At 41.1% G+C, this 25,060-nt stretch overlaps 1 protein-coding gene across 1 annotated transcript in view; it reads left to right on the top strand.

The window, feature by feature from the left end:
- Positions 1–4,244: 4,244 nt before the first annotated feature.
- GRIN2A (glutamate ionotropic receptor NMDA type subunit 2A) overlaps positions 4,245–25,060 on the top strand; it is a 174,004-nt gene continuing 153,188 nt past the window's right edge. Inside the window, exon 1 of the mRNA XM_086622012.1 lies at positions 4,245–4,649. Within this exon, the coding sequence (XP_086478138.1) occupies positions 4,245–4,649 (405 nt within the window). The remainder of the gene's footprint in view (positions 4,650–25,060) is intronic.

Below are 25,060 nucleotides of genomic sequence, written 5' to 3'. Positions count from 1 at the left end.
ACTTATGGGAGAAAAATGTGCATCAAGGGTGAAATGCAAAGATGCATTAAAACATCAAACTTTTTTAAAAAATGGCACAGTTGTAGCTGCTTAATTGCTTTCCTTAGGAAGACTAATGCAATATCTAAGGAAGTAATCTCTAAATAAGTTAGGAGATGAGATCTGTCAAAGGTAAAAAAAAAAAAAGGCATAGACCTATTAGGGAATTTTATGAAGAGACTGTCAAGAGCAGTAAAGCTGATGCAGTGTTAAATGTCTTAGGGAGTGAGTTGTCAGTGTTTCGTGTCTTAACGTGGTAAAAAGCAAACTTCAGCGAGTGGACACTTGACATTATCCTATTTGAACCCAAAGGTTTCCTCTGGCATAGGTGCCTTGTTGAGTGGGTCTGTCAAAATGTGTGAATTTGCCTTAATCTGAAGTATTCGGTGTAGAAATACATATGACTGTAAAGGATCGAGGACAAAAGAGGACATCACCTATGTGGTAGTTAGCTGGTACATTCATTCGTGCAAAACCAAATAAGTTGTGGCAGCTGGAGCAGGATGGTGGAAAGGGGAAAGCAGAAAAGAGAGGGAGGAGGTGCGGCAGTGTGCGGTGAAGGAAGGTAGTGGTGGTGTGGGGTGTGGGCAAGGAGGAAAGAGCTACTCGCCAGCAAGGTGGGTCTGACACCGGGGCTGTGCCAGATGAGTGGGAGGTGGAGAAAAGGGCACAATGCTTTGAAATGCGGGATGTCGAATGGGGGGGATGGAGCAGCGGGGATGCCCAGATGGAGCTAATTTCTGCAGAGTATTTTGTGATATTTGCCTGCGGTCTGGAGCTTTTAGAGCTACTTTTAGTGTGGAAGCTGCTGCTCCACATTTGTTCCCCTGAGCCCATGGCAGGGATTTCTGGTTGACAGCCCCTGCATCAAGAGGAAGGAGAACACTGGGGTTTCCCGGGCTACCAGCCTTTCGCTGGGGCTGTTAACGTGGGAAGACTGCTCAAGTTTGCCACTCTTCTGCCCCAAACCCGGCGCTTTCACCGTTCCCCCAGATCTGACACCCCCTCCCCGATCGCCTGGGTCTGACTCATTCGCTGGTGCCTGTGGAAGCGGAACGGGGCGGGTGGGGGTGGGATGGGGTGGGGGGAGCCTTCAGATCAGCCGCGATTGGTCTCGGCTTGACAAGGCGCCCGTGAGCTTCGCCCCTGCAAGGGCGGCGGGGCCGGGGGCGGCGGAGCGGAGCGGGCCGGGCCGGCAGGCGGCCCCCGCGCGGCGGCGCCGGGTGGATCCCGCCGCACCTCCAGGCACCGGCGCTGCCAGTCCCTGCCGCTTCCAAGGAGCTGAGAGGAGCGCGGGGGCTCTGAGGCTGCCGTCCTGGGGAACTGCTCCAGCGATATTGCAATTGCCCTTTAAACAACGACAAACAAGGAGGGATAAAAAAGAATGAAGACGCTTAGATGCCTCCTGCCGAGAGTGAAGAGCGAAGCTCAGTTGCAATGGCTCTGCTAAAACTTGATCATGCGGGATTTCAAGCGGTAAAGGGCTGCCGGGCTTGTGTTTACTGCGGTGGGAACAAGTTGCAGGATGAAATCCAGGCGTTAGGGGACCTATTTTCCACTTCGTTGTTTGCAAAGGAATCTACTGAAATGACTTTGAGGGTCTTAAAACTGGAACTATGTGGAGGGAGAATGCAGTAAGTATTGCCTTTCCGGCGAGCGCTAATACGCGCCCAGTAGTTGGGGATGGGCTCGGAGGCACCGGGCGCCGCGCAGGGATGGCAGCGGCGCCGGATCCCGCGGTTTGATGCTTGGCTCTTAGTTTCCAGGCAGCACCGAGGACCGGTCAGGGAATGCCGGTTGCCTTTGCCTGACGAGCCAGCGTCCTACATTTAACTGTGATTGCTTGAAGAAGTATCTTTATACGTATTTACTGGAAATAGTGAACGAAAAATCGAAGCAATCCGAGCTTTTCATGGAGGGATGTGCCAGAGTGTGTCTCCCTGGGTTTGTTTATGATAAATTGAGAATGAATCTGTTCCGTTACAAGATAAAGAGCTTTATCCCAGACCAATTTAGCTGTTTTCGAGATTATGCTTGTTTTGAACCTGTCAAGAAAACTCCTGGCCTTGATCATGTGAATTAGTTTGCTTCTGGCTGCTCTTTCCAGGTTGGATGTCTCTTCCCTTAGAGCTCAAACCCGTGCGTTTCTCTTGGAAGCAAACGGGCAGTTAGGAGCCCGGGATTTTCCTGACCTGAATAGGACGAGGGACGTTTCCCGGACGGCTGCGGGCTCACGGGCACTGCTGTTAGGAAGGAGCTTAAATTTATTTCTAAGTGAACGAGGGGGCGCGGAACTTTTGAGTCTAGTAACTTTATTTAGGTTCACATGCCTCATGAGGTGGAAATATGGTTGTATGTTTGTTTTCTTCCCCCACCCTGTTAAATCTGCAGCCTGACTAACGGCTTTTCATCGTCTCCTTTCTTCCCCTCCGTTGTCCCGTCCCGTCCCACCCGCCTCTCCGTGTCCAGCCCCCCTTTGCCTGTCTCCATGTCCGCTTAGCTGCCCTCCCGGGATGCCATGTTGCTCGCAGGCTGCGGCGGCGATCACGCGTGCGGCCAGCGGCGCGGAGGCCGCCCCTGAGCCCGGGCACCGAGGGGCGAGACATGCCCGCGGCCGCGGCATGCCCTGCACCAGCACCGGCACCACCAGCACCGGCACCACCGGCAGCCGCCGCCGCTCCGTCTCCTGAGGCGCTGGGTACGTGGGACGGCGCCAGGGGGCGCCATCGCGCCGCCGCGGCGGGGGAGCCGGGGGCGCTCCCGGTGCGGTACCGCCGGTTACGGGGACCGAGCTGTGCCCGGGGGGGTGGGGGGTGGGGGGGGTGTGGTGTTTCGGGCTATAATCGTTACTTTCTGGGGTCCGAAGGAAGCGGGAGCTGCCTGGGGTTTGCGGGCGTTTGGGTGTCTTCCCGCCGCTGTCCGTGCTACCTCTGGCGCTGCGGCGGTGGGAACCTGGCCCGCGGCGCAGTGGCTCGGGAAGCACTGGGGCACTAATTTGCAATTAAATGGTCTCTCAAGTGCTCGTCTCCTTGTCTGCCCCGACAGGAGGTGATGATACAGCGAGCACTCGTCTTGGTGTGTGTTTCAGCAGCAGATGATTCTGATTGATGATGGAGATAGGGCTGGCAGGACGAGAGGGGAGATCTGAAAAATGCCACCCCTGATTGGACAGCCCTGCTCGTGTTTTCTGTGTGACGCTTTGCAACAAGCTTGGCTTTATGTGGCACAGGGACTCCCTTCTTGCAGCTAGCAGAGCGCCAGCTATGGGGGTGGAAATCCCCCGGGGCACAGAAACGGAGGGAGATCTTGCAGAGTCAGACCTGCTCTCCCTCTTCTCCCTCCTTCAGATAGTTCGGATCACTTATATGGCTCATCTCTCTCCCCATCCTACTCTGTCTATATTCAGCCCCCTACAGAGATTCAGTGAAGACATAAAATAAACCAATGCAGTGATGCTCGGTTATGGAACACCCTCTCCTTCGACACCAGTGACAACTTTGTGCCTGAGATCAGCAGTTCTGAGATGCTCAAGTAAATGTCACGTAAGAGGAGGGAGAAGAACTAAGATAGAATATTGTGCTTCTGAATTTGTTCCAGAAATGCAGTAGACTCTGCTTGAGCAGCAGCTGCCTAGGAGAGATCTTCAGAAATGAAACAGCATGGTTCTGGGATACTGTGAGATGTGGAGAATGTGGATGAGGGTTTTCAGCAGACCTCTGGCTCGCCTCTCTCATTTTGAGCTAAAGCACCTCTTCCTGTTAGACTGTGACTAAATTATAAATAGACGTTCAGGACTGCAGAAAATAGATTTCCGTGGTTTACCTGTTTTAGGATGGCAAGGATAAAGAGAAGGATGATAATGTCTTTTTTTTTTTTTTTCATGATGTCAGTCATTTTAATTTTGTTGGCCATCCAGGAAGAAATTTAATGGGTCTTTCCTCTGAACTTGTGCTATGTTTTTTTGCCTTGCTTGCAGGAGACCAATTGTAATACTGTCATTGGCAAGCCAACTTTTCGAGGGGGTATTAGAAGCTTGTATTGAAACTGAGTTGAAGAATGCATTATAAAATGCTGCTAAAGTTTGCATTGTGTCTAGAAGCTTTCTGTTTAAAACCTCCATTGGGCACGTACAGTATATATTTTTTCCTCTCTGTCGTTTTTCTCATACAATGTGATCGCTTTTACAGGGGATAAAGCTGGCAAAGATGAGGAAAATTGGCTGTGCTCTCCTGGTACTTCAAGCTCTTCTGGCACCTTTGGATCTTGTTCATGGAGCAGAGAAAAATTATCCCATCCTGAACATTGCAGTGATTCTGGGAAGGACCAAGTATATCACAGAGAGAGATATCAGAGCTCTGTGGACCAGGGAAATGTCAGCAGACCTGACTGTTGATGTCAATGTAGTGACCCTTCTGGTGAACCAGACTGACCCTAAAAGCATCATAACACATGTTTGCGACTTGATGTCAGGCACCAAGATCCATGGAGTGGTTTTTGGAGATGACACTGATCAGGAGGCAGTAGCTCAGATTTTGGATTTTATTTCATCTCAGACTTCTATTCCAATTCTTGGAATTCATGGCGGGGCCTCCATGATAATGGCGGATAAGGTAGGAAAATTTATTAAGAGCTTTTGCTAGTCTAATATACTTCACTGTGTTTGTCTCTATTGTGAGTAGTTCAAAAAGGATGCTTCTATTTGTCTTTCTGTACTTTAAAACTGAAAAAAATATACTGAGCAGTGTCCTCATTGATCACTCATTGAATATTTTGAAATATTTTGGGGTTCATGCCTGAAACTTAACTTTTTGTCCATTATAAAAGCAGTCCTTATGAAATTTTACTCTGCAGCATGCTGGATGCTGGTCAGTTTAGAAATTTACTAGCAAGTATGACATATGACTGTAAACGCCTCAAAATAGTAGGTCAATAAAATGATTTTAAGCGTAAGATGTAAAATTATAAGTAGGTATTCTGCAGTACTTATAAGAAATAGCAAGCGATAGATGTGAATGTATTTGAGGACAATAGTAGCAATAAGACAACCATATTAAGCTGGACTTTTGTGATCCACTACAGTCTATAAATTAAGTAGTCTTGCAAACTTGAACCAGCTCTTGTATTCACTGTAATTATTAAATTAGATTTTTGCTAACCAGATACTTCTAATTTCCTACTATAGTTCATGAAAATCCACAGTGGGATTGTCTGAACTCTGGAGATAATGACCAGTTATTTTGTTGGAAAACATCTCTTTGTAGTCTGTTGTGAGATTGTGGAATGACAAAAGTGACTCAAGTACCCAGCTCATCTTCCTTAACATTGTAACAATTCCCCAAAAAAATCCTTCCTGGCACAGCAGCATGATCTTGTAAAGTGATGGCTGTGGTCTCTGAACCAGTGGGTGCTTAGCACCTCGCAGGACTCAGCTCTCTGGCACCGACTGCTGCTTGGCCTGAAAGTCCGAGAGGAGCTCCCACTGCGGTGTGAAACAGGATAGCTGAGGAGGCAGTTTGAGTGTGGGAAGTCGTTTACTGGTTTTCCAGCACACGAGCCTTTTCAGTGTTAATCGTAATGTACTGATATTTGTACCATTTAGAGTTTCTTATTCGTTAAATCTTGTTGTTCCTTTTAAGTGGCTTTTGATTAGTAAAGAGCTCTTGGAATTCATCTAAAAGTGAAGCAGTCCAGATATGTTGTTTCATAACTTGAGGGAGGGGAAAAGAAGCAGGAAAGAGGCAACGATTAGTTACAATAGAGGAATGGGCTTTGAACTTTTGAAACTTTTTACCTCTGGGAAAGTCTTTTTCCACTGGGATAAGAGATCTGTCTCTTGGCATTTTCAATGGCTTTCCTTTAAAACTTATATCATACAAGGGGAGGACAGTAAGTGCTGAATTATAGCAGAAATTCCATAACAATGGGTTTGACATCTTGATTTCTATGGAAAGATCATTGCAGTCAATGCTACTATCTTAAATGTAATTGCAGTGAACAAGTTGCAGAGGCAGTTATTCCAGGTGCTTTTAAATTACTGTACAGATTTACCTGCCTTTGTAAAGCTGGCTTTATGCATAGTTAGCAATTTTATTTGATACATATTTCACTCAACTTTCTATGCCGGTATAAGAACATTTGAAGATCCCAGTGAGAGCTGAGTGATGAAACACTGGCAGAAATCCTTACGGAATCAACTTCACGCTCAGCAGCAGATGCAGGGTGTTACAGATACAGATTTATTTTTTACTCTTATGTAGGAGCCTCTAGAAAATGAAATAGATTGTATTTTTCTTGTCTCAGTAAGTTAATTCTGTTTTCATTGTATGCTAATATTGTCATTATTATATCACTGTCTTTGATTTAAGGGGTTATCACAGTTTGCTAATAAAACGTTTTTGTGCTGAAACTTGGCTTCTAAGATTTCCACTTGGGAAATCAAAACTGTTCTTTTGTGTATTAAGGCAATCTAACAGAACTGTCTTCGGTAGCTTGAATTGGCTGAAGGAATTGTTTATTCGTGTAACTAAAATTGCCTTAATTTTTGACTTGCCTTTTGCAATGTGCAATGTCTTGCGACTGGGTTTGGGACATCGCGGTAAAGACTTGCATGTGTCACTCAATTAATCCTTTGCTTAGGAATGTATTCCTGGGAGTTGAAGGTGAAATTCACAGTGACGTCATTAAGGCAGAGGAGACAAAGTCTGAGGGAGAAGGACTGCAAATGTAAAATCTGCCTTCCAAGTCGGTGTCAGAATTTTAGCTGAAACACATGGGTGTTGGCTAAGTTGTGAGGTTGATCAGTGTTGGAAGCCCTCTGTTTTGTCTCCTACGTTATGATGGCTGGATATGCAAAGAAGGTGTTTGGTCCCACTCCTGCTTGTGGATGTAGTTCTCTGGCACTCTAATAAGGCCATTTCATTTATATCCTTATTGTGTGGCTCTAACAGATATTTCCTCTGTGGCTTTATGCTGGCACTGTGTTTTAGATGACTTTTACTTCAAAATGTGTGTGTGTGTGTAGTACCTGCTTGTTTGCAGTCTACCAAGCATGGCTGACACAAAGGCGGCACAACAGTTCAGTGAATTCTGTGCCAGGTAGTTGTTCTGTGGTGCTTAACTGTCCTAAACATGAACTGAACTGAAGGCACGCAATAAGAATTCATCTATACTGCTAAAGACTTTACTGGAGTGACTCAGAGTAGATAAGCTTACCATATTCTTTATGGCTAATAAATATTATGCCAATGTGAATCTCACATGAAGAGCCATCTTTTTAAAAAGAAAAAAGGTTGTTCTGGGTTTCTAAATATGAGATATGTACACATTTGGAGTATGCGTGATTAATGCAGGACATAGAGCTTTTGAAGTACTGAGTCCCAGTGCGAACATCTGCTGCGAACAGTGCGTAGTTTAGACTGCCTCCTCCGTTGGCCCAGCTGGCTCTACTCTCCTGCAGTTTGGTTAAAGTTTGCCCGCACCAGCTGAGGAGATATGTTACTTGGTATAGACTCTGAAAATTGGCAGACGTGCGAAGCCAACAAAACTGACATGTTTTCTGAACCTAGCTGATCTGCCTTCACCTGACACCTGCTGTCAAAACCCTACCAATAAACCAATATGACACTTAGGATGTATGGTACCTACCCAATCCCAACTGCACTGTAGAGATACCCTTTGGACAGTGCCACATGCTCTGCCTCCAGCTGATTTTATCACCTGCTGTTGGCAGGAGCTCTCCTGCCAATGAACTGCTCCTTGGCGTTGGTTCCCAGTGCTGCCACGGACTGAAAACATACTCAGATGTGGGATAGTGTACTGAGACAAGATGAGAATTGTGTCTGGGGCATCTGTGCCAACCTGCTGTGTGTCAGCATCCCTTGGAGGATGCTGAAAACAGACTGGCTGTTTATTCATCTTGTATCTGTTGACATTCAAGAGATCTCAAACCAAACATTACTTAGGAACTGTTTCCCAACTTGAGCATTTGGTTTTAAACTTAGTTAAGCTTGTTTCACTACATGCTGTCATTATAACGTTAGTATTTATGATACCTTTCTAAAACAGAACATCATGGTTAGTTCTGTGGCAATAATAAAATATTTATTTCCTTCACAAGTGGGGAAAGGCCCCTACGTATTCTAAATACATCCAGGAATACTTAGTGTCTTTGAACCACACCGCTTTGGCATATCGCAAAATTAAGTCTTTCTAACTTCTCATTAGAAACCTTTCTGAAAGACATAACCTGAAGTGTTATTGTTGAGGAAGTACTGACAGTTTCAATGCACAGCCAAACAGCGTTAAAGGCTAGTGTAGTTTTCCAGAAGGGCTATTACAAAGTGATGCTCCTTTAAACAGCTCTGGAAATGTTATGCAAAATAAATCTTTGCTTTTCCAAAATTAAGTATTATATATGGTTAAATTATTGTTCTTCATTATTCTTTCTGCTGATAATATTGGCAATAAACATTTTTCTTAATTGTTTAGTGTAAAATCCTTTTTGCATCTACCACTACCTTCAGCTTTCCTTTTTTACCTCCATCCTCCTCCAAGATAGTAAACATAAAATCATAGAGCAATTGAGGTTAGAAAGGATGTCTGGAGGTTGTCTAACCCAACACTAGCTCAATGATGAGCTGCCATCATAGTCAAATAAGATCATCCAGTCAAGTTTTGAATGTTTCCACGGATGTAGATACCACAGCCTCTCTGGGCAATCTGTTATAGTACTTAACCTTTCTCACCATGCAAATATTTTCATCATATCTCATTAGAATTTCCCTCTGTACTGTAACCACAGGCTCTTGTTCTTTTGCTGTGAGTCGCTGAGTCTGTCTCTGTGTAGTTGTAGACTGCAATTATTCCCGTCCTTGCCTGACCCTTTTCTGGGCAAGAGAGTCTACTTAGTCTTTTCTCGCACCTCCTGCGCTCCCGTCCTTTGGACTCACTTGAGTATACTGGTGTCTTGTATGGGAAAACGCAGAATTGGACAGAGGGCTGCAGACATGGCCTCGCAGTTCCAGAGAGGGGAACAATCCCTCCTCTCGAGCAGCTGGCTGTGCTCTGGCTAAGGCAGCCTGGAGAGGCTCTGTCACCGGAAGGGTGCACTGCTGGCTCATGTTCAACTCACCCGCCAGCCCCCGCCTCCTGGAGTGCTGCTGGGATACTTATTAAGACATCTAACTGTGAATAAGTAGTGAGAGAAACTGTACTTTTAAATCTTGTTCATTCTTTTGGTGGATATTTTGCAGGTATTTTACTGAAATACTTGCAGATGTTTGCATTACCTGTCATTTTGAGCTCATTATAGACACGGCTGGAATTGCTCTGTTTTTCCTTCTTCCTGAGGTACAAAAACGATACTGCACTTGTGCAAACTAGAACTGGAAACCCAGTCTTGTAACTACGATTGGAGCACACTCAGACTTCTGGCTCTGGTACTGAGAATTTACACTCCCTTATCCATGTGCAGCTTTGTATGCTGCTCTTAAGGTTCCTCTACTCATCTGATAACTTCTTTGCCATGTGTCCTCATAGTGCAGTAATCATATAAAAAAAAAAAGGAAAAAAACCAGTTCAAAAGCCATACTTCACATTTACACTATACATAAGCGTGCTTCAATTCTTATGCTTTAAAAATTGTTGTGATGGGTGTTGGGTTGTTTTTTATTGTAGAATCTTTTCTGGAGATCATACTTCATGGAGTGTGCTCATCAATTTGCATGTCTTCCATATGCTTTTTGTAGATTTCTGTCCAGCTCATCTAGTTGGCTCATAAAAGCAGTCCTGTATTTTTACAGAAAATCTTTAGTTTTTGTAACTTTTGATTCCTTCCCTTACTGCTAACTGATATTACATGTGTACGGCACTATACACCTGAGCATGATACTAACTTTGGCTTTGGTTGGTTCTGCAAAAGACTGGAAGATTAAACTGTAGTTTAATAAATGCTTTAGTGCAAAAATACCTGTATTCATGTAACTGGTGTTTTGGGTCTAGATACAGTAGCTTGCACTATTCCATTTGCAATATTTCCAGCTTCTGCCTCTTTTAAAGAAGCAGGTGAATTTGACTTTCTTTCCTTCTGGCTGTACTAATGCTGCTATAAGAAGCATAACTTTCAGATATTCTCACTTTTATTTTGAACTTCAAGAAAAATGTAGCATTGACCTTCTCTTGCAAATCTGTGTTTACTTGACCATATCCATAAAAGTCCATCCACGTGTAATTTTTAAAACTAAAGTTGTTTTGCACGTCGATAAAGATTTTTAAAACTAGGCTCATGATCTGCAGTCGCACCTCATGCACACGTGCCACAATCACTGTTATTAAATGGTTAAAGACATGCTTGGAATGTCTTACCGAAGTGAATGGATACAATATCTTGTGCTTTTCTTCAACAGGAGGCAGTGCTGTGGGAGCGTGAGGTGGTGATGCTACAGCGTGCTGGTTGGCACTGCTATTCCTGTCCTGTCATTGCTGTGAGAAAGCAAAGCTTTAACAGTGAGAGCTGCAGCGTTTGCTGCTTTGAGCTGTGTCTCAGAACTTGAAGGAGCATTATATTAGTGACATGAGCCTTGCTTTCTTGCTCTCTCATTTCCTAAAGGATTTTTCTAGCTGGTTCTCAGATTATTGTATTATTCCTCATTCCCTTGTCCACACAAAAGTTTCCCCTCTTAATTTAGCTAAGGAAAGCATGGGGAATTTTCTGGAATATCATGAGAGTAGACTTGAGCTGTCACTCTTGTGGGTTTGGAGGGAGGAATATTCGGTTTAATTTTCGTTAGTAGAAGGAAGATAGTTTTGAGGAGATTGGAAATTTCTGTAACTGATAAGCAAATTGTAGGAAATGGAAATCTCCTAGAGTTACTTGATTTTGATGTAGCTCAGGTGTGGGTAAGTTACTATGTTATTTTTTTAGCTTACTTGAGCTGACACAGCTGCAGCTGAGCCCAGGGTGCAGGATGGGATCCTATAAACCACTCTTATTTAGGAGACAGGAGCGTTTGGCTTCACTTGGGTCTATCTGTTTGCAGTAAGAGCAATGTATTTTCATCTCAAAGGTACTGTTTTCATTCTCTTCAAACTGTCTGTTCTTATAGTTCTTGAAAACAGAAATACATAAGTGTCTTTGTTTTGAGCAACAACATTTTAAAAATGCTAATAAGTTACTGTTGTGGATCATCCATGCAATTTCTCCAAACTATTGCCTGCCTATAGGTAATTATAACACAGTGTATTCCTGAGCTGTAAGAGTAGAATGCCAGACCTTCAGTGTAATTTTCTGCTCACAGACATTCCTGGTGGCACCTTTAGAATTTTTTTCCCAAGTACATTCTCAAATATAAAATCCAATATTATTCCCTTTAAGCTACGAAATAATGATAGACTATTATAAAGCACATAAGGCGTTTCTGGCAATCAGGATATATCCAGAAAACATACCTGAAAATATTCATCCTAATAAAATTACGCAGTGAAGAGAACAGAAGGGCCTTGATATCATGTCAGACACATTTTTCATGTTTCATCTATTATTTTGGAGAGGATGCTTAGATTATTTGAACAGACAGTTTAATAGTATGTTCTAATTGTCACTTATTTGAAATAACAATTTAATTTGAAAAATTTCTTTATAAATTTTTTGGATTTGCGTGGAAGATATCTGGGGTAGATCTGCCTACGTTAGTGATGGTACAAAGAGCTTCGTATAGATGAACAGAGACTTTTCAGTCTGCAGTTGTTGTTATTTGTTAGAAATCTGTGATCATCTGGGCCAGCTTTGCATGTACTCTTTTCTGTCCCTCTTCCTCTTCCTCCTCTGCTTCCCCTCTTTCCTGGAGCTATGAAGTTGTGTAGATTTTACTGAGGGAGCCTGGCCTGGATTGTCTCCACACCATCTGTCACCATATTGTTTGTTTAAATCCTTGTGATATTTTCTTCTGTACTTCACTGAAATAAATAAATAAACCTGTAGCAGCATCACTGCCTATTTATATTAGATTTAGACTTAATGTCCTTAGGAGAAAAACCCTGTGCTTGCAATTGAGGTGCATAAGCTAGCTGCACAGTTTGTAACAATGGATGTGGTTTAATTTTCCCAGTGCAGAGCTCCAGACATGCTGCACTTTCACCCTCCAACTGAGGGCCTCTCTGGTTTCTTGAGATGGAGACCTAGCTGGGGGTCACATGGCCCTGGAGAGGCAGGGCTGCCTATGGATTATGCTTGGGTCTCCCTCTTGTTTCCATGGAAAGGTTTTGCACTCTTGTATAACTGCATAGCAGCTAGCAAGCATTTCTTTTTTAGTATTTGTACTCAAAGAAGCTGTGATAGAAGTCCCATGGTGAATTTTCTATCCTGAGACTTGATATATTGGGTCAGGGAAATGTTGAGACTCACAGTAAAACCAGAACTGGAAGTAAGATGAGTTAGAAGGGGGAATGTTTCAGAGAGAAATTAAAGTGTGTAGAAGAAATGAAATATAAAAGCTGAAGAACCAACAGGAAAACAAGCTGGTTTCCTGATACAGAAATGTGACATTCTAAGTTGCAGATGGAGGTTAACTGGTGTCCAGCAGCTGTAAGTTTGTGGTAGACAGTTAATGTTGTCTCACTTTTCCCAACAGCAATTTCCCTTGTACTTTCCATACACATGAAGCTTAAGTGATCAAAAGCCTGAGTGTTTGAAAGAAGGAGGTCCTAGATGTATGAGTTATCTTTTATTAGGGAAGAGCAAAATTCCTCTAGAGAAAGGTCTGTACCTTCTGGGACTCAGGCATGAGGAGACTATTGCTGCCTAGTGGAGTGGGCTGAGGAGTACACAGGGTTCCCTGATCAACCTTTGTGATGGATTTAAACCTCCTGATAAGGAACAGTTTCTAGTCCAAATTTGTGACTAAGGTTTTGTTTAAACTTCACCTACAGATTAAAGAAATTCATAAATGTATCTATCTAGACAGTTTGTGTGATCTATTCCTACTCCACTCATGTCCTCAACAGCCACAGAAGCTGAACTAAAACTGAACTAGGAAATTCAGCAACACTTCTGAGGTCATAAACTAGTTGTAAACTTTTAGAGTATGGGCAACACTGAAACATCTCCATTTGATCATGCATTTATAGAACAGAGAATACTTAGCAAGATTTACCTATACTTGGACAGGGGCAAATTCAAAACAAAAGTGCAGTCCCTTTTGGCCGTAATACACTAAGCAGCATATTGGAGGGCTGTGGATATTTGATTAAAACACTGTAATATTCTGCATACAGCTCCAAAATGACTTCAGTTTCTTTTGAAAGTCATCTTTTGTTTCACATTTAGGCATGATCAGGTCTGATAGAGCAAGGTCTGAGGTCTGTTCTTCTGGTATATGTGCAGGTTCTTCTCCCTGCTTTCCTCCAGATTCCCTTGCTGAAGGCAGAGAGGAAGGGTGGGAGAATAAAAGGTTGTCATTTTCATGCTTTTGCTATTTTTCTTCAAGTTCATTGATTTACCTGCTCCTCAGGATGGAGCCTACAAGTAATAGTGGCTTGGTGTGTTGAATTGGCTGAAGGCAGTGTAATTCACAGTAGGATCAGGTACATCTTGGAGTAGCCTGGATAAAGTAGGTTTTTCCAGATCGAGACCATGTGCCTTTCAACTCTAAAATTATGTATTCCTTTATCTAGTTTTTGACTAAGCTCCCTTGGGGAGTTGCTTGATTATCAGATGACTCTTCAGTCAGTGTTTTAAGCTTTCTGTCTCCATCATAGGTTTGGGAAAGCAATTTCCTTTTAGGCTTTTAATGAAGACAGGCTGGACTGTTTCTTTGTCACGAGTTACCTGCTGCAATGTGACTGAGAACACCATTGCTAGTCTTACCCTATGGCCTCCGCTCAGTGTGTGTAACTATAGCCTGCTTTTGTGCATCTCGGAGCAAGATATTTCTATAAACATGTTTCATTCAAGGGATTGCTAGGTGGGAAGCTGCTTATCTTTTCCTTTTCTTGACAGTGGTGGTGGTGGTTGTTTTTTTTAGTGTCCCGACTTTTGATGCAAGATTTCTGCCTGTAATTTTGTTGATGCAAAGTTTTGTCTATTTACACTGACCAGCTTGCCTCTCCACATGACTGGAATTAACAATAGGGCTGCTTTGTTTTCACTACATTGATCTCGTGTCTAGCGGAAACACACTGCATATGTAGAACCACTATGACAGAGGAAAGAGCAGGGATTTTATAAGCACCTTTCAGCTCAACACAATTTACAATACAATTACGAATGACAGTTATAATTGGATAAACAGAAAATAAAATTAACGTAATCCATTCTAAGTGCATGACATTCCTATAATGAGTTGCTTTTAGGAGTTACAGAAACATGTAATTACCAGACAAATTACATGTTATTTTTTGGGTGTGAGGCTAATTAAGAGTTCTGGGTAAATTGTGTTGGCAGAGTTATCAGAGCTATATGAAGTACTTAACCGGGACTAGATAAGGTTTGTGAATTCATCGTAAGAAAACAGATGCAAAAACCCTGGAAAGTGTCTGTATTCTGGTCAAATACTGTTTAGGATGGTCTGGTTTATTTTCAATAGTCGTATTACCTTTGTAGTAAATACCTTTGTTTCATTTTGATCTGTTTACCATCCCCTCCACTCTGCTTTCTCCATCTGCATTTTAACTATTGTTATCTGAGAAAAGGCTGTGGAATCCGATTTCTAGCTAAAAATGTTGTGGATGGCTCCAATGCTTAGAATGCAAAACATTGAGCTCTATTGCTTAACTATGTAACAGCAAATCAGTTTAGAAATTGTAAAAAGAAACACTTGCTTCCTTCGCGTTCTCTTAGACTGCGTTTTTCTTATCCAGTCCATTCTATATGCAAATCTCCTTCCACCAAGCAGCTGCCTCCAAACAACCTCCTGTTATTCTGTCTTCATCTGCATGACATCTATTTGCTATTTCTACTTTATACTTGAGTGTCACCCTAGTGCTAGAGTCAGGGTAGGTTTGGTGGTGGTTTTTTTTTCTATTTATTGTCTTAGTTCACTTCTAGCAGAAGCAAGGTTGGCTAGGAGAGAATATATCAGCTTAAAGTTATGTATCCCTTAACGTTAGGAGTACTGGGACTCTTTGAGCTTACATAAAGCACAGATAATAGTTGTGCTAAAATAAGATTAATTGGAGCAAATAAAAATTCTCTGGAATCCCAAGAAGAAAGTAAAAACTGTTATGACTTTAAGCCAAGCATGTTTATATTTAGTAAGCAGAAAATAGGGAAACGATGAGAAAGTAAACCAGGTGAGCTAGGGTGATGTAGGTGGAGAGCTGAGGTGGTGATAAACCAGCAATAGGAATTGCTGATGAAAGCGATCTATTTGTGAAGAAAGAAATATGAGAAAAACAAAAGTATTCAAAACTCCAAACAGTTTCCATCTCAGTATCTCTTCAGGGTTCATGGCCTTGGGATTTTGGGCAATTCTTCCTCTGTTCCAAGTAATATCTTCTGCATTCATTGACCAGCTTTATGTACAGGGGGACATTTGGTTTTCCTGATGCGATGTAGAGAGTCTGGGCTGTAGTTAAGTATCTGGAAATTGATGTATTGGAGTCTGCATGTTTCTCTTCTAGTTCTATTTAAAATTTCCCTACTGCTTTTACTTTTTTCTTTAGTATAACCTCTGGGACAAGGTCAGTTTATAGGCTTTCCTAAGTATACAGCCCTCCCTTTATTTTGCTATGCATTTGGCTGGCTACTATGTCCAGCACTGATGTCCTGCTATGTAAACATCCATTTCTATAGACAATGGAAATGTATTTTAATAGTTCTCTGATTTGTAGTAATACGTGTACTTTTTTCTATGTATGTTCACTTTATTGAGGTGCTTTGTGGGGGTCCTTGGATTTTTAGGAACTTTCATTTGAAAATATGTTTATGATTTCCTTTTATAATTGATTTTCAATTCAGTTACTCTGAACTTCAGATCTCCCATTATGGGCTTCAGTATACCTGGAAACAGGACAGACTGACAGTTATAATATATTGAAATAAATTGCTTTCCACAGTGTTAGGTGGCTCACTGAGTCTGCAGTCTCCTCTGTATGTGAATGTGTTTTGCTATTGCTTTAAACTATTATTCTGCGACTCAGGTTTACTGGCACTTATAGCTTAAATTGTAGTTATGCGCACCGAACAAAGTTATGGATCGTGAATTCCGTAAATGCTGATGTCGTCTAAATGACTGGTTGTGTCATGAGGTTGAAAATGAGCAATGTCTTCAGAGAGTAGAGCGTAGGAAAGTGTCAGATAAGGATAGCTATGACTCTTTGCAGAGTAAACTCACTTGGAGAGAGAAAAATACAAGTTTACATTATTTTTATCACACAATCACCCCAGGCTGGCTAAAGTCAACAAATGGTCTTCATAGCCATTTCCAGGTGTACTCATCCTGTCATTTTTCCAGTCTTAACAGTTTAAAAAGTTGTGTCACATGCTTTCCTTTTTCTAACCTTTTCCAGGATACAGGCTTCTGGCTACAATCTTTTTCACTTTCCCATTGTTGTTCTTTACTATCTATCACCATTTTATAGCATAAGAGTTACTAGAATATTTCTGATGGTCAGTGCATAAGTGAAATGACACTAAATAGCTGATTTAGGACAGGCGTAAATAATAAAAAATCTTCACATTTAAAATATTCTGAACAATTGCTCAGTAACTTCTCACTATATACAAGTATTTTCAGATTTGCAGTTTCTCATAAAAACACATTTCGTGGTCTCTGTATTAAAATTTAAATGAACATGTGGCAAGTCAGCTGTCACCTGTAGCATGTGTGCCTTTAGTGGTCATTGAAAGACTTACCAGTCTTTTCTGTGTGCTTGCTTAAGTTGTTTTCTTTGTGTTTAAGTGTGGGCTGGTTCTCCTCTTCCTTGTAGATGACTGTTGGCTTGAGAGGAGCTGTTTTGTGGTTTACCTTTTTCACAAGGTAGAGGTCGAGACCTCAAATAGTGAGTTACTCCATCGCATAATAAAATGTAACAGTCCAGCTCATTAATCCTTATTCCAATATAAGTCCTATTAAGCTGCAGTGAACACCTCGGTGGACACTGCCTGAAAGCAGTGAAAAACTTAAGCCAAAATAAGAATTAACTTTGCTCATTTCCCACCCTCTAATGCTTTTTTTACTGTCTGATAAGTAAGTTATAGGCATGCAAAAATCTTTGTTCTAAACTTATGCTGAAAACAATTCTCTAGGTCAGCAAAGGCATTTCTAAATGCCGAGGAGTGTGCTGCTTCTAGGAAAGGATAGCATCCACGCTTACAGCATCCAGATCATGCGTGAGTCCCACACGGAAGGCAGAAATCCTGCTTGTGGGATCCCAACTGCGGCATGATTGATTTCATTGTGAAGTAGAGGACCAGGAGCAAGTGCAAAATAAGCAAATACTTCAAACATATAGTCCTTTAGTGCCTACTTAAATGCTTTACCTGAAGATTTGAATGCTGCAATGTAAAGAGAAGATGGAGGGTTTTTTGCCTTTCTAATAAGGGGCTTAATATGTTCTTTATATAAAAGGCATAAAGATGCAGACGTAGCCTCTTAATATCCAAGGTGGAATGATTTGATATGTTAAGGGCTGTAATGCTATTTGGGTCTTTCAGATGACATACTGGACTGCTGGTAAAATATCTTGTTGACATGCTACCTGCCTTTGCTAAAGTTAAACCTGATATTCTATTTAAACTCCATTTTGGTAGTTAGATTTTTGTCTTACCAGGTCACCTTAAGGTTTCATTTGCATGTTTGACCCAGTTAAAAACTCTGTTATTAAAACAGTTTTTCTGATTGAGCTCAGACAGTGGTATATTTTCCTTCTTAACAAACATTCCAATGTTGTACTGAAAAAAAAATTCTCCCTCCCTTAGCTTCTTTTTAAATCAAGTATGTACAATAAGTCTGACTCCCTATTGAGCTGGTTTAATCATTTGTTTTTCCATCTGCAGAGAGCCAGTTTCTAAAGTAACTTCAAAGAGCCTTGCCTGAGTAAAAGCTTCCAGCTTTGGAGCAACAAAGATTACAGAAATATGCTTATGCAATAGCTTGAAACCTCTGGCTATGTTGGCACGGAGGCTAAAGCTGAATATTTGCCTCTATTATTCTGTTACTATAAACCTTTAATGTTTGTAACTGAAAGTTTTAGTGCCACTTTGCTTTTGCCTCCCATGGTAACTGTGCACAGTGTGATGTGTTACACAAGTACGCAGACGTGGCATTTGTAGGCTCAAGGGGAGCACTGGCTTTCTGGGTCTTGAGGTGATCGCATGTAACTTCATCAGAAAAACAACTGTAAACTTCAGGCTTGACATAAATTGTCTATAGACAAGACTGAAGACTTGCAGCAGTAAATACAGAATATTTGTTATATTTTAGACTTAATCCAGCCTGATCCGTGCAGGCTTTAATCAAATGATGAAGATGCTCCAAGGGAAATGGCTCCTGGGAGAGTGGTATCTTCTCTTCTTCATTTTTAAAATTTTCCATGCTGACATGTGTAATCTCTCAGCTTGCTAAAAATAAAAACAGTCCCCTGCCCAATACAGATAAATAGATACAAGATAAATATTTTATATCTGGTGTGTATGCCATGTTTTTAAGTACAGTAACAAATACAAAGTAGTTAAAGTTGCCACTAGGGTGTTTGTGAGAATCTGCTTCATAAAATTGCAATATAAGTAATTGTCTTTCTACGGTCTTCCTAACTGAAGGCTGGGTCTTATTCACATTCCAGTCTAGCAGTTGTCATTATCATTTTTGACAAATGCTGATTTTTTTTTTTTCTTTTTTGACAAAACACCTATCTGAAAATCAGGGTGTCTGAGATTTGTCCCAAATAAATTTCCTGTGAAAGAAGGGCTATGAGTTTGGTCTCAGTGCAATGAGACTTCTGGATTATAATATCTGTCAGTAGAAATGCACTACTTTGATTCTAGCTGAAACTATTTCAGACTGTGGACAAGATCTTTATTTTTGGCTTAATCGAATCCTTACCACAAGCGAATCTAATTCTGGCATACTATTTCAATTGCACGAACTTTCAATTCTGACTAAGGATTGGAAGGATTAACCCAGATTTTAGCAGTTCTCTCCGTGACCGGGTGCATACGATTAAAATGTCCATGCTGCTCGTTTTGGCTGTTTATTTCAGTTTTTTAATATCAGAGTTATGTGTGCTGACCAGGACTGGAAATCATGGAAATTTTCTAAGAGCAAGAGTACAGCTAAAGAACAGTATGTTGAATTCACTGAATTGCGTCATATTTCAATTTAAAACCCTCATGCTTTGCCTATTTACAGGAATGCAATATATAGCATTGATTGTACTCTAGATTCAGTTTGCAATATTAGTGCATTTATCAGCTTTGAGACATTGTAAAAATGGATATTTTAGAAAAAAATAGAGGGATAGAACAAGAATGGGATTAAGTATAATAGGACCAAATTGCAATATCTTGCTAAGAACTGGTTGCATGCAGCAAATTTTCTGTGCTGATGAGGGCCAGAAGCTGGCAGGATTTTTTTTCTGTTAGTGCTGCTATTAGAAGTAGGCATAATTTCCCTCCACTGTGCAGGAAATTGAGGAACTTCTGGAATATTGTTTGCAATTAGTCTCCCACATTCTAAAAAGCCCTGACTAATCTTGTAATGGGATAAAACATTGGTTACTTCAGTGACTGGGGAATGGAAAGGCTCACCTGCAGGAGGTGAGGTGAGTTGGTTTTGTTTAATCTAGTGAAAATGAGCCTGGGAGGGGAATATGGTAGCTGGACACAGAGTGAAGAAGAACTGATTAAACAACATAAAATAAGTTGACAGGAGGACTGAAACTAAGGTGGGCATCATTTGGATGGGAAATTGAAAGTGCTAACTAGTATCTAGAGGAAAATTAAGATGTTCAGGAATGGCAAGAAGCCAGCTAGTGTTATGACAGAAAGTGGTCAATGAATGAAGAAGGATGAGGACTTGCAGCATGAGGTTCTTTTTAATCCTACATTCATCTTTAGATTTATAAAAACCTTGAGATAACCATATGATACCATAATAAGATTGTCTCCAAATCTAGCCAGGCTTATATAAATGCTAGATTTGGTGAAGATAAAGTAGGATACGTAGAATCCTGATGTACAGGTGATCATAAAGTCAAGGACTCTGCTTAACAGCCTTGGAAAGATGGAATGGCCTTGGTATCCTTATAGGAATACAGTAAACTATGTTCCAATAATTTCTCAGCTCCCAAAAAAGAATATACTTTTTATTTTGTGGGGAAAAGTTAATTTTACCTTTTTATTTTAAGATGGAGAATTTATGGCTATTCTTTGGGGTTTTCTGCCTTTTTGTATCTTATTCTCTTGTGCCTCAAGTGGCAGCAAAATTCTCGAGAGATGTGAAGAAGACATACTCTTGACTTGGAAAAACAGCGCTATTTGCCACATATCATCTTGCTGTATTAGGGGAGAAAGAGGACCTGTTAACAGCTATGGAGCTGCATGATTGGAAGCTTACAGCATTCATAACGGTGAAAACTTTGTGAGTTCTGTGGCCTAATCTCACCATAATCTACACTTGTTGGCTGCATGTCAGACATGCTATGTAGTAGTTTGGATTGCATAAATTTATGGGCAGTCTGGGTTGCAGTTGCAGCTGGACACCCAAAATTCTATAGTTTTTAATGGGTGTGTTGGACATTGATTGCCATTCTGTGGATTGATGACACAAGTGGGACAAGCATGAAAAAATCTGGTATTTTACTTGATGGCAATATGTATATGATTATGTAAAAATCAGATACCCATTGTGTTTTCTTGCAGTAGATGAGAATTATTTTCCTTTGGAAAATCAAGCTATTAGTACCCTGTTTGCATGAATTTGTTTCACAGGATGCTTTAAATTTTGTTCTGTTTGGTTTCTGTGTTACATAGGCATATAGAAGCCAATCATAAACTGTTAGTTTTTCATGTTCTTGCAGATCACCAGATTTAACAAGTTCCTCACCCCTATCCAATTGCTTCTGCCTGTTATCAGTTACTATGATAATTTCTTCCAAATATCTTAATTCTGTGACTTCCAAATACTAGAAAGATTTAAAACCTCTTCATGCTCAAATAAGTGTTTTCAGGGTCAAGTTTGTGGTAGTATTTCTTTCTCTTTAAATAATCAAGAGTTCTAGACTAACCAACTGCCCTTAGTACTGAAAATTGACTTGCTGAATTTGCTGACTCTCTTTCAAAAGTTTGATTTATAGAGCAAAATCCATTAGTTCTTTCTTGTGCTCTAGAGAAAGGGTTTCTAGTGAGTGCCGTGACACTCAGGGCATGTGTTATGCGCCATAAGCTAATTTGTAAGTAGTGAATATAGAGAGATGATGATAGTGTGATTATTCTAAGTAACCAGGTCAAGGAAGTAGAAACTGCTGTGTAAGTACAATGATTATTATTTTTTTTTAGTGAGGGAGAAAAGCTGATGGAACAGTGTCTGTGAAGAGACGTAGAAGAACTGGATTTCTTCGTATCTGGGGAAGGATATACTTTTAAAAAAAAAATCTAGATGAATGTGCAGATCAGCATTTTCCTGGATTTTAGACACTTTGTCATTTCATGTCAGGGTCCTGGTACCCGCTCCCTTGTCTGGCTATGCTTTGTTGGTGTAATGTCACTCCTGAGACTGTACCTGGAACAAATTAACTAATGCCTTCCAGGTGGAAACCTGAGCATGAAAGGTAGGATAGGTTGCTTAGGGTGCGCTCCTTGCAGGTGACGTGTGTGTAGCAGATGTGCTCCCCTGGGCATGATGGTGAGCACAGCCCTGGGCCTGGAGGCCAGCATTTGCCCTGTGGTCCAAGAGCAGCAGTAATGCAGGTGGTGCCACTTCTGTGGCTGACTTAAGCTGTGAGAAAGAGTTTCAAAGACTCAGTGAGGCAGAGAATGAGAGCTAGAGATATTGATATATATCCTTTTAAACTTTGAAAATATCTCCTGGCTGTTTCCCCTGGGCTACTGTGATTTTCTGCATAGCTGTCCTGAGGAACTGATTATTTCAGGTGTTTGCTCACAGAGCTTGCGAAGTCTTCAGCTGTGAAGGGTTCCTCAGAGACAACATACTTCATCTGGCCTTGTTAAGCAATTGGAAATGAGTGTTACTATCACTGGGAATTTGATTTTATTATTGAATAGCTCTTAAAAAAGGCTACAGAAGGTGATACATTTCAGAATCCATAAATTTTGTGCAGATTCAAGCTGGGTGAAGATGTAATCTCAGTACCCAAGATAGGCTCTGCTCCGAGGGCAGGACATGATATATACATATACAGCAGAACATTAATGAAGGAAGACTGTGAAAACATTAGTTATGCTGCATTATTTGTTTACCATTCTGTGCGGCTGTGTTTAAAGAACTGAAATGGTTTCCTTGCAGGAACGAAATATTCTTCATAAAATACTTTAATGAAACAGTCAAGGTCTTTACTGATAATTTACTGTGGCTGGAGAGGAAGGTTAAAGCGATGTGCTAATGAATGCTACGTATGGTCTGCAACACATGGCTAATAGTGTATATAAATAATTTTTTGCACCAAAAGAGGCTGAACAGCAACTTGGATAAAATTCTGATTCAAAGTGACCAAGCCTGTTTCTTCCCTGAAGCAATTCAGACTTCTTCCAGACTTCATTAATACTGGAATTATCATAATCTGTTTACTAGTTACAGCTGTTTCTTTTCCAGGGACCTGCAGAAGCCAATTATTTTGTGATAAAGTGCTTATTAATGAAAATACATGGCCATGTGGAAAGAAAAGGCCAGTGCAGGTGTAAAAAAAGTGCTTCAAAAAGTTTAAGGCACTCCTAGCTGTGCTTTTGGGAGAGAAGGAGGAAAAAGTTAGTGCAGCATCCTTGGTTTTAGTGTCGTTTTGTTGTTTGTGTGATTACCCTTGCTTTCTTGCAGTGAGAGTGAGGTAAAAAGAAGGATACACCTCAGTTTGAAAAGAACACAGATGTGTGTTCTGTTTGTTTGTACTTATGTCATTAAATAAGGCAGTATGAAGTGCTGAAAAGTTAGTGTAGTTTTGTGAATTCCTTGTCGAGGCACAAGTTCGTGGATTTCTTTTTGAAGTACATGGCTTAATCTCTGGGTTAGTGAACCCAGTATCACTTAGCATTTCCATTTTTACTGACTTACCTAACAGAAGAGAGTCATGAAACAAAGATGTGATACTAGCACAGCCAAAACTCCTGGAACTGCCTCTGTGTGCACCAGCAAAGCCAGTTCCTCTGAGCACCCAGGGCTTCATTCCCTGACTCTGCAGGGCGGTTGATGTCTTTCTGCTATGGGCATTTCTGTTCTACCTCCCCACAAAAGCATCTGCTTCATGAACTTGAGCCCACATGTGATTTTCCTCATAAATGTAGTTCTAATGGCACAGTAATTATTTGTGTAATGTTATAGTTCCCCTGGTTCTTATAAACAAGGTATTGGGAATGCTTTCACCATTTTGGATATTTTTTTTTCTCCACTTCTTTCCTTAATCAGTCGAGGCTTAGGTTTTTGATTTTGAGATAACCACCATCTACTTTCAGCTTTATGTTCATATTAGTGGTGCCTTGATTCCCCTCTTCCTCCCCCATGCTGCCACTGTCTTTGTGTTCTAGACCTACTTCTGCTGCAGATACATGGAGAACTTTGGAAAGGTATTTTGAGTTTAAGTTGTCTTTTACATTCCTTTGCTCCATTGCTGTATCTGATTTAGTCTGACTGGCACACAGAAGCCCTCAGGGCCTCAGCTGAGTTGCCTATGGCCTGCCTCTGCTAAAAGTGAGAGTTGGCCTCCTGCCTCAGTTTCATTGGAAATGCCTTGGAATGGCAGCTGTGCTTTGTGTGCTATTTTGGACAAAACATTTGCAGAATTCACCATGTGCTTTTTCCAAAGTGATGATCAAGATGCTGCAAAGAGAGCAAAAAGTAAGAAACATCTAGCAAGTCAGCAAATGAACAGTCTAATCTCTTTTGTTCAATGGCATTTTTGGAAAAAACCCATGCATACATAGTTTCTGATTTTAGTCATAGTAAAATATGCACTCAAAATCAGACCCTGATTTTCAAACTTGACTGCTCCTGAGTAAGCATTTAAGTTTATAAGTAAGTACCTAAGTGCCCAAATAGACATGCAGGAAAGTTTGTAATCCTCAAAGGACATAAATACAATACAAAGGCAGATACTAGTGTGCAAATAATTGTTGCTCATGTATGAACAACTGATAAATGAGTTGCCTTCTGTGATGTCTTCTTCTATTGATGTATTTATTTTCTGTTGCTTTTCTCTAAGAGGTGATTAACGAGTCCTGATAAGTGCAAAACTTGCAAAGTGCTGCTGCTAATGAAGAAATATTTCTGTGAGGAGGAAGGAATGGGAAAGACTGCAGGCATGATTCCTAGAGAAGGGTATGTGGGTCAGGTTCCTTCGCTCATGTAGGTACTGAGAGCTCTGAAGTTCAGGCTGGCACTTTGTCCGAGGATTGGTAGATCTGTTTTCCCAAACTTCATCTGTGTGTTGGGAATAGCAGCAATTTTTGGTTGTTACGTTAAACTTGGACTGTTGAACTGTGCCGCAGTGTTACCCTATTCCATGTACTCTCTGCTCACAGACAATTTTTGTGTGTATTTGTAATATCTTAGGGTTGAAGTAGTAGACATTAGCAGACACACAGATTTGGAAGTGATGAGCCAAAGCATTATGACAGAATGAAGCAGAAGATCCTATTATTCACAAGTAATTTCTGCCAATTTTGTGATCTTAGTCTTTTCTGGGGGGAGGCAGGGGGGAAATCAATAACCCAACATACTTTCCCTCTCTGGCACTTGCTGTTCTAACTTTTCCCGTTTTCTCCAAGTTAGTCTTGTGAGCACAGTCTCTTATTGATTCCACCAGGTAGGTGAAAATCTGTATTTTCCTCTGACATTTAGAATACCTGCCATGTTGATTAAAA

The sequence above is a fragment of the Tauraco erythrolophus genome, chromosome 17, assembly GCF_009769465.1.
Source record: "Tauraco erythrolophus isolate bTauEry1 chromosome 17, bTauEry1.pri, whole genome shotgun sequence".
NCBI lineage: Eukaryota > Metazoa > Chordata > Aves > Musophagiformes > Musophagidae > Tauraco > Tauraco erythrolophus.
This window is presented reverse-complemented; position numbering and strand designations above follow the sequence as displayed.